Source organism: Leopardus geoffroyi, chromosome D3 (genome assembly GCF_018350155.1).
Source record: "Leopardus geoffroyi isolate Oge1 chromosome D3, O.geoffroyi_Oge1_pat1.0, whole genome shotgun sequence".
Lineage (NCBI taxonomy): Eukaryota > Metazoa > Chordata > Mammalia > Carnivora > Felidae > Leopardus > Leopardus geoffroyi.
In genome coordinates, this window is record NC_059339.1 from 17,825,233 (window position 1) to 17,835,538 (window position 10,306).

At 50.4% G+C, this 10,306-nt stretch overlaps 1 protein-coding gene across 1 annotated transcript; it reads left to right on the forward strand.

Moving 5' to 3' along the window:
- Positions 1 to 2,900: 2,900 nt before the first annotated feature.
- Positions 2,901 to 9,664, forward strand: ISCU (iron-sulfur cluster assembly enzyme). The gene is made up of 5 exons (XM_045458235.1): positions 2,901 to 3,089; positions 4,668 to 4,781; positions 5,625 to 5,735; positions 7,515 to 7,593; positions 9,140 to 9,664. The coding sequence occupies exons 1-5, from the start codon at positions 2,976 to 2,978 to the stop codon at positions 9,223 to 9,225; spliced, it is 504 nt and encodes a 167-aa protein (XP_045314191.1). The 5' UTR covers positions 2,901 to 2,975; the 3' UTR covers positions 9,226 to 9,664.
- The last annotated feature ends 642 nt before the right edge of the window (positions 9,665 to 10,306 follow it).

Here is a 10,306-nt window from a genome sequence, read left to right on the forward strand (position 1 = left end):
CCGAGCCCAGTATCCCCCAAAGCGCACAACCTCCTGCACCGCAGGCAATGTCCGTGTAGCCAGAAGGTCTACCGTCTCTTATAATTCAGCAAATTTAAGTCTGGCGTCCACACCACTCCTCTCGTCCCAAGAATTCTTCCTCAAAACATATCCCTCCAGCTTCCTTGCATCCACCATACGGGAAAGACTCAGACGCCTCCCTAATTTGAAGCAGATTGTCAGGGGGCCCCCCTGCAACAAGTAGACCGCAAGCCCTCTTTACTTACGACTTCCACGTAAACCTCCGGGTGGAAGAGGGTTTGTTCTGTGGAATCAGGGAGTACATCACGCTGCCGCCCTTATGGAGAGGGCAGTGCTTCCTCGCTTTCATAGCTCCCCCAGCTGATGATGCGCCTGGTTCCAGCAGCATGCTGCAGGTTCTAAATGATCCTTGACCAGGGTCCAAAGGGTGGCTATTGCTCCCCTTCTGGTCTCTCTGTTCACTGGATTGTCGGGAGCGTCTGGAACAGCCCTAGGAGGCACCTCCGTAGACCTCTCGGCACAACTGGCCAAGACATTGAGGGAGACCATCAAGGGGATACAAACACCTGCAGAGCAGGTGAACTCCTTGGCAGGAGTCACACTTCAAAACCGACAGGCCTATGGGGCGCCTGGGTGGCTCAGTCGGTTAAGCATCTGACTTCGGCTCAGGTCATGATCTCACGGTTCATGGGTTTGAGCCCCACCTCAGGCTCTGTCTGACAGCTCAGAGGCTGGAGCCTGCTTCAGATTCTGTGTCTCCCTCTCTCTCTCCCTGTCCCTCGCTCATGCTCTCTCTCTCTCAAAAATGAATAAACGTTAAAAAAAATAAAAACATTTTTAAAAATAAAAAACCGACAGGCCTGAGACTTGCTAACCTCAAGTGCAGTGGGTGATCCTGTGCCTGCCTTAAGGAAGAACGTTGTTTCTACATCAATAGCGGGACAGATGGCCACACGTCTCGATTCCTCCAACAGTCTGGTCATCTCCATAGAGGCTCTTTCCAATTGGTGGGGCTCCCTAAGGGCTCAACTGTTCGCGCTGGCTTTGGCCACTAACAGCTCCCTTATTAACCCCTTCCTTAATGCTCCTCTTAGGACTTTATATTCTCAGTGCACTCACCTGGTTTGTTGCTTCTTGCCCAGAGTCCTTTACACCTGCAAATGGTCCTATCAGTGTACCCAGCAATGGAAGTGCCACTAGACCTTTACTGGGGGCCACGAGACAGACCCCACAGGGAGGGACTCTAGCTGCCACTCACCTCCATGCCCCATCCCAGCATGAAGAAGTCAGAGAGGTCACCACCCACATACCCCAAGGGCAGTTGGGGTCACCTCCTCTAAGGGGGGACTGTGACAGGAGACAGACTGACCTTGGGCAGATAGGGATAAGTGGCCCCTTGTTAATAGCAGAGCAGAAAGTACAGGACTGAGACACCCACTTCCTGGAACAATCTGTCAGGGCCCATATCCGTGTTCATTAGCTGCACAGTCACACCTCAAAAGGTCCCACCACTGTAGCCCATACAAGCCCTCCCTCTCCAACGACTTAAGGAGCCTCCTCTTTAAGGAGCCCCTTCCAGGTCACAGGGGTCTCTTTGTTTCACTCTCATCCTAATAAACTTGGTGCTTGTGCTGCTCTTAACCTCTTTGGTCAGTTCCATTCTTTGGCTACATCAGAACACGATCGTGGGTTTTAAAAAGCGGTTACACATTTACATACGTGTAAAAGTAGTCATAGAGGAAAAACTCCCTAACACAGCGCATGTTCCATCGCAACTTTAGACAGAAGTTGAGTCTTTGTACAGAAGTGCAGGCCATAGAGGAAGTCATGAAGTGATGATTGAAGGGAAGGGTTTGGCGCCATCTTGAGAAGGTCAAAAGGAATCTAGGCATAAACGCCTGCCTTCCCACCTAGCCCGACCTGGTGTTTGTTTCAGTCTCCGCAGTAACTGAGCCTCAAACGCAGAGAAAACAAGTTTTCAGGGGAAGGATCAATTGCACCATTCACAAGAAAAACCCATTTCCCAAAGAGATTCCTCCCCTTTATGTAATACCTGGTGCCTACTGGGCATTAAATAAATGTGTGAGTTTTCTGGTTTTTTAAGATCATATTCTGCAAACCTCGATTAATAAATCACATGACTACACTTATTTAGAAACTCTTCATTTCCAAGCATTGTCATATAAATTACTCTTTATGAAAAGAGAAATAGATGCAGACATAAATTCATATCTGCACTTCTTTAAAAATCAGGGCATGGTGTGTTCGCGTCCTCAAGCTCATTTTTTAGTAGGAAAATACTGATGTTTATTTGTTGCCTCTCTCCCTCTTAGCAAGGTTAATTATGTAAGCAATGAATGTGTTTTTTCTTTCCCTTGGATCCCCAAAGACTAGTACAGCGCCTTGCCACATGGTAGGTACTCCACGTTTATTTGCTCAATGAATGAATTGTCCTTGAATTAGTACAAAAGTCAGGATCAAGGCTTAAAGAGGTGAAGTCATTCGCATAGGGTCACACGGGAACCAGGGTTGTCAGAGCTTCCCAAATGCCTGGGCAACCTTGGACAAGTTACTAAATCTCTCTGACCCTCAACTCCTGAAGCTGAAAAGTGGGGGTAAGAGAAGTAGACTGGTTGATCCACTGCGCCCACTCCGGCGGTAGGCTTTGTGAACGCAAATCTGGGTCCCCATTGCAGCTCCAGCACCCCATGAGATCCACAAGCCTACAGGAAGAATTAGCCCTCCGCCTTCGATCCTTTAGCTCCGTGTCCCGCCCACCCCCGGAGGGGCGTGGTCAAGGCGGGGCCAAACGGGGACCTGCGCACAGAGGGGAAGGACGCAGGCGCGAAGTCGCGGTGACGTAAAAGGGTGCGCGCTCTAAGCGGAGAGCCGACTCGCGGGCGCACCCCTCCCCTCGGTCTCGCGCTCGGCCTGCGCAGGCGCAAGCCCGCAAGATGGCTACGGCTGGAGCGGGCCGTCTGAGGCGGGCGGCGTCCGCCCTGCTGCTCCGAAGCCCGCGCGTGCCCGCCCGGGAGCTGTCGGCTCCGGCCCGGCTGTATCACAAGAAGGTAGGGGCTGATGAGGGGCTGCGCGGGGCCCGCACCGGCAAGGGGGCGGGAGGACGAGGACCACCTGAGGGACTCAGGTAGGTCAGCGCCCGGCGGAGGCCCGGCCTAGAGAGGAGCGGTTGCGGGGTTGTGCGCGGCCTCGGGAGGCCCCAGTGCAGCCAGGGTGGGGGCCGTCCCCTCGCGCGCCTCTGCCTGGACTAGCTTTCGTTTGCTGCGCAGTGACTACCTGCGCCTGAAATAAAACTAACCGCTGCCCGTGGGCCCCGCCGCTGGCTGCGATTTCGGGCATCCCAGCCTTAAAACGCAACAGCCCGGGAAGGAGGCCTCTGTTGTAATCTGGCAGCCTGACTTCAGGGATAAACGCACACACTGGCGCGGGCTCCGGCTTCAGCCAGGCTATTGCCCTGGCCAGGTGACCTTGGGGAAGTCACTGCTCTGCGCTGAACCTGTTTTCCCCATTTGTAAAATGAGGTCTTGGCATTCATCTACACGAGCTAGGTAGTGCTTGTGGAGTCCTCGGCCTGGTGCCCAACACACGGGGATCATCTGTGGTGCGGTTCTTGCTGTCGGAGCCCTTAGGCTCCGAGTGGAGTCAGACTCGTAATCAACAGTCACAATATTTTAATTTTTGTCTTTTTTGGCGGACGGAAAGGAAAGGAGCCGGGGGTGTAGGGATAGGTGCCTAGTTTGCAGCCCTTGCCTTCCGAGGGCGTGGAGTCCCCTAGACATGAAACTCTCCCACTCAGAAAAGGACTACCTGAAGGACGCGGTAAATCAACATGGGGCAAAAAGTCCAGATTTAGCTTACTATTTTGTACGTCCTTGGGCTTGGAGTCAAAATCCGTGGTCCGGTAAGTGGGGAAAGCAAACTGGAAGGTAGGGAGACTTACGACTAACTGGTAGACAAGCCTCGAGGTTACATTAAAGCCTCTTGTATGCCAGATTATCATTCCGTTCTGGCTTCTGCACGGTTGCAGGGACTTCGCTCCTCCCCCACCCAGGGGTGTGTTTTGTTGACAATACACGCTCCGCGAACGTGGGCTAGCAGCCTTTCAACCACCAGGGTGCGCTGCTCCACCAGAGCGATTTCAGGGCCTTGAAATACAGTCATAGGACGGTTATTTTATCACACACAAATGCATTCCATAGCATTGTTCCTCCTGGAACATTCTCCTTGAGGCTTCTGGGCAGTCCTTCAATTGCTGGACCATAATTCATTTTAGAATTGTTAATAGTAATCATTACCCTTTGAAGATGGATTTTATTTGGAAATAACATAAATGCTATTTGATCCCAATGACTTGTGATTAAAAACCCTGTGGAATTAAGACATGATTTTGCTGATTTTCCTCCAGCATCCCAAATGTCTGAAGGTAGTTGGAGAAGAGCTACAAAAAGATGGGGTTATAAAGTCTCATGGACATAAAGTGTAAGCCCTTCTGCTGAGGTGAAGTTTGGTGTTCAGTGATTGTTTGTCAGGTTCTGCTTGCTGGCTGCAAGGAGCTTACCATCAAGTGGGGGCGCGGGGGCGGTAACAAGAAAGAGTGATCATGTCTTCTCTTAACCTTCTCATTTCAGGTTGTTGATCATTATGAAAATCCTAGGAATGTAGGGTCCCTTGACAAGACATCAAAAAACGTTGGAACCGGATTGGTGGGAGCGCCAGCTTGTGGTGATGTGATGAAATTACAGGTGCCACTGGTTTTCATCTTTTAGTTCACAAACCATTTGCACCTACAGCATTTCATTTGGTCTCCATCTGGATTCCTAGGACAGGATGGGATGAGCTGCTGTCACCAATCATTAGAGTGGGAGCTGAGTGTTAGTTCTCCTTCTTAATACACTACGCCGACCCCTTCTGACAGAGTAAACCAGTCTCCCTTTTCTACTGTCTCAGCTTAAATTCCAACCTCAGCTCGGTAGAGTTTCAAAGGAAAACCACAACCGTTCAGTTAGCAATCCCCGGTGAGACAGGAAATGGCAGTATATCAACCCTCCCCCCAAATGGGAGACAACAGAAAGGGAGGGACTGGCACTTTGGGTAAACTGTACCTTTGACCACATCTACTTCACCTTGGGGAGTGAGTAGCAAGCTTGCCAGAGGTCTTCATGCCTGTCTTGGAAAACAGAGGGGAGGCAGGAGGGAACCACTAGATGTCATTTCATGCCAAACTGAAAAGCATTAACCAGAGGCCTTATTGCAGACTCTCCCAGGGCTTAAACCTACAGATTGACTGAGAGCCATGAGCAGCAGACCTTCATAGCCAAAAAGCAAGCTAGGCTTGCAGAACAAAAACAAAACACGGAGGGAGGGGGGCACATTCTTCAGCCTGTCTTTACCAGGTAGGCCTGTATGGTTGTGATAGTTGTTCCTACACTTTTCACCACTGAGCCCTTTGCCAAAGCAAAGCAAATTTAGTAGTCATTAATGCCAGAACTTAAAAGTGTGAAAATCAAGACCAAAGCCCTTGGGGAGAACCCAAGTTCTACAGGGCGGCACCAGGAATCACTGCTTAACTCCTGTCTCTTTTTCAGATTCAAGTAGATGAACAGGGGAAGATTGTGGATGCCAGGTTTAAAACATTTGGCTGTGGGTCTGCAATTGCTTCCAGCTCATTAGCCACCGAGTGGGTAAAAGGGAAGACGGTAAGGTTGCCTACAAACTGAGAGAATTAAATCACATTCCCAACAAACCTGCCTCTGAATTCAGGGAAGGGTCTTGTTGGGGCCGGGGAGTCACTGTGATTTTTTTTCAAAATATTCTAATAACTTTTTAAATTTCTCCTACTCAGGTTTTGATTAAATTCTTCTCTACGTTGAGAATTACGGATAATTTTGTTAGGTGTATTTTAATGGGGGCGGGGGGGGGGTTGATCATTTTTATTTGTTCAGGGATTTTGATGGTTTTACTTTTGTTTTTAATTATGTAGAAAAAAGATCTTCACCTCCCCCTCTAACAAAAAAGAACTACAAAGAAATCTGTGGCTTTCTCCCAGGTTGCTGATTATGTTATAATTTCCTAGGAGTTTAAGGATGGGAGAGGTTATATCGTGGTTTGTGTTCTTGTTTATTTCCTTCCATCATATTTCAGGAAGGACTGCAGGTGGCTTGTAAGGATTCGTGAAATAACAAACTAGCCTGTGCTAAAAGAGGGATTAAAGAATCAAAAACAGCGAAGATGGAGGCAAAGTGAACAAATAAATCAGAACAGTGATCCCGGTGGCTGATCAGCAGGTCCTCAGAGGGTAGAAATGAGAGAGGCTGGAACATCTTTTCTGTCCTTTTCTCTGCCAAAGCCTCTTTCCCAGCAGCTGCAGAGGTAGAAGGTCCCACATGCAGTGAAGAGCTGGAGTTTCTAAAATCCAGTCATTAAAACCTCTCCGAAAAGCCAAAATGCAGGGCTGCTTATCTTTGCAGCCCCAAGGGATCAAGTTCAGGGAGCTGAGTCACGGAGGGGTGTGCTTGGGGAGCTGGGCAGCTCTACAGCAATGTGGAGTGCCAGGCCACGTGCCACCCGCCTCCTGGGGCTCAAGGCCTTCTGGCTGGCAAGCTCCTCTGGCGAGCACACACCTAACCTGTTCTGGCAGGAGGTGGCTCTGAAGTCATTTGTGCTTAAGCACTGTCCTCAGGGGAAGGGGAAGTGAGACAAGGCACCTGTGCTCCCAGGATCTGGCCTTTGAGTTGTGACCAGAAAGTGGAGGAAAGAGGGCCTTTCTATGACCTTGAAGTCCTCCTATCTGAGTTACTAGGAACAGAATGTGAAGTATAATCATTGAAGTCAGCAGAATTGGGAAACGGGGGGGCAGATGGGGAAATCTGGCATTCCTTAAGCAGTGGGGCTCCATGCCATGTAGGCCTGCCTCACGTGCCCTTGGGCACTCAACCAAACCCAGGCATCCTAGTGTGTTTCAAGGAGACAGGTCTTCCTTTAGGCAGAGGAGGGGCCTAAAGAGACCTCTCACCCCAAGACCTGTCTGTGCCACTGGCCTATCTGCCATCTCTCTGACCTCGCTGACACTCTTTAGCACTTCTAGTTGAAGGGATTTATTCTAAACATTTGGTATAAGACCATCAGTAAAGCTGGTATTCACAAAACCAGAATAGGAAATCCCTGGCTTTAAAAAAAAAAAAAAGACTCATGTCGCTGGCCTCCAGCAGACCCCTAAGGGACTCCTCACTGGCTGGCTTGTGGGACCGTCTTTGTCGGCCTTGCTGACCCTGGCCAAGCGCCGGGGTGTGTGAACTCCACCCTTGAGCGTCCCAGCTGCAGCCTTGATGCACAAGCGAGGGGCCTTTGGGGCTGTTAAAGGGAAATCATCCCCCACCACCCTGTCCGGAGGGCCTCTTTGACCTTCTCTTTTCTTACTGCCTGTTCTTTAAGCGAGAGCATCGCTGCTAAAACTGTTGGTCTTTCACGTGTCTCAGGTAGAGGAAGCCCTGACCATCAAGAACACAGACATCGCCAAGGAGCTCTGCCTTCCCCCCGTGAAACTGCACTGCTCCAGTAAGTCTCTGCTCCAGAATCCAACAAGCTGGGGCAGTTGGGAGTTTGTCATGTATCAGCTGGCATTTGTGCAGGGTACGGGCAAGTCCATTTTCATCGCGGAGTCTGTCTCTGTAGCCTTGAGAGGGTTAAACCCCGGGTGACACAGTCGTCTCCAGGAGGATCTTCCAGGAGGTCGTGTGTGGTGGGCATCATGCTGAGCACTTCGTGGCATCATTTCTCAGCCTCAGAAACGTCTGCTAGTCCACAGAAGGTGTCATTACGTGTCCCTCTTACAGACCAGGAAAGCGGGGCTCAGGTTAAAGCGCCCCAGTTCCATGGCTTCTAAGTGGGAAAGCCAGCACCTAGCCCCCAATCTCTGATGCCAGAATCTGTGCTGTTCCCACCCCATCGGAGTCAAGTTCAGACCAGTAAAGGTGAAAAGCTTTTGCCACGATCCCATCTGTTGTATGTGTGTTGTCGCGTCCTTTCCCAGGCGCTGTTCTGTCGAGGTCTGCATCTGTGTACGGGATGACCAGGTCCGCTCGTTCACTAGTCCCCTCTGTGCTGTCCTAAGCGAAAGCCCAGATGCCTGAACACCTCTACGTGGCTTTCTAGTTCAGTCTCAGCCTTAAGTCTAAAGCTTTTTCCATCCTCTCTCTCAACCTTCTGCGGGAAGGAGGGAATGAGAAATGGCAGCTTCACTTACTGATGGAGGTTTACTGACCACATTAGTTACAAATCAGCAGAGAGCCCGGTCTCCTGCCCAGGGTAAGACCCCCAGGAGAACAGAGTGCTGGGGCAGGGACGTGGAACACAGCCTTCAGGAAGTCTGCTGAGACCAGAGTTCTTTCCACCTGAGCTGGACTTTCAAGTACCCAGGAATCCAGGCCAGAGCTCATAAGCATTTTCACACGGCTTCAGAAAACCCCCAGCCGCCTCTTTTGGCCGCCTCCTTGGGTACCGCAGCCTTCAGCTGCCGCTCTCTGCCGCTGGCTTGCTTGCTGCTGTCATTCCAGCACTCTTCATTTCTATTTTCCCCCATAGCGTCATTTGTAACATTGACTCCAAAGTAAAAGTGTTCAGGCTTGGGGTCTCTGGAGAGTAATGTGGCAGGTGCCACCTGTTGGCAATATGTAAGTCATGCCAGCTTGCTCAGCCAGCATCCACCACCTTTATTCCTGACCTCCACGTGAGCAGACGAGACCATTTCTCCTGTCCCTCCGATGCATCAGACACTTGGTGCAAGTCCTCACGCTATCCCTGCAAGAAAACAGTGTCCCAGTCTTCTAGAAGAGAAAGGGCATTCCAGGAGGCTGAGGGACCAGGCCCAAATCCCACGTATTTAAACCCCAGTGTGTCTCCAGAGCCACTGGACAGGAGCAGCCTGGCTCAGGAAACGGCTGGTTGGCTTTCCAGGCTTGCCCGTCGCCCCCCACACCCTGGCTAGTCGGCTCTGTTAAGCCCTTCCCAGCACCACGGCCCTCCAGCTCTGAAAGATGCAATTCCTAAGACTCTGTCTGTAGAGCCTCCAAACTTAGCTTGTCTTTCCTTGTGCCACTTCCAGTGCTGGCTGAAGATGCGATCAAGGCTGCCCTGGCCGATTACAAACTGAAACAAGAACCCAAGAAGGGAGAGGCGGAGAAGAAATGAGCCCTCGGCGAAGCGACCGGCAGGTCATATACGCTGTTTGTCCACCCGCCACACAATCACCGTAGATGTTCAGAAGCCCCTCACACTACAGTACGAGACCCTCTGAGACACGCACAGCACTTGCTGGTCACGTTGTGGCTCTAATGCAAGCAAAATACACAGTTTACTCGTTCCAGACCCCGTGCTTTCTTTCAGCCCCCTTTTATCGCCTTAACCCAGTTTGTGTATATTTTGAATTGTGTGCATGGCCTCAAAGCTGAAATCAGGAACGGAGTCTGCTGTGCTGGTCCCCGAAGTGCACCGATACCTCGTTTCAGCTGACCCTGTCTGAGGAAGATCACCAGTAGAAGGCCTTGGTAGGATTATTTGAGAGAGCCAATTATTGTACATAAAACAGATTTGCATATATCTATATATATAATAAAAGAACGTAAGACCATGTTTTTCTCTGGTAAGCCTTGTCTCCTGGATCCCTCACTCACCCCCAGGTGCCGCCCCGAGCCCCCGGGGCTCCCAGGTCCTGAACCGTGACAGCATGTGCACCTTTCTCAGCAAACTGGTCAGTAAAGACCACTGACAGAGATGGCCAGATGTGTGTCACACTTTATGGAATGGGGTGAAGGTGAAAGGAGAGGGCCATCTCTGTTCATGGTGCTTTGCAAACTAATAGATTGAGAAATAAATCACATTAAAATACAATGTGATAAATAAATTAGCACAGGTCTTTATAGTAGGGATTCGTCCCTGTGGGAGGAAAGGCTGTTAACGTTTCAGAGAACTGTCCCAGCTATTTGGAACCTTGACTTTAAAAATGAATTCAGCTACAATTTTGACCCAAGAAATTGATTTGGGTATGTATAGATAGATCACTGACGGAATTCAGATTCATACTAAAGACGGTGACAGTACGACTTTAAAAAAAAAAAGCGGGGGGGGGTGTGCCTGGGTGGCTCAGTCAGTTGGGCATCTGACTCTTGATTTTGGCCCGGGTCGTGATCTCATGGTTTGTGGGTTCGAGCCCTCCATCAGGCTCCATGCTGACAGTGCGAGCCTGCTTGGGATTCTCTCTCTCCCTCTCTCA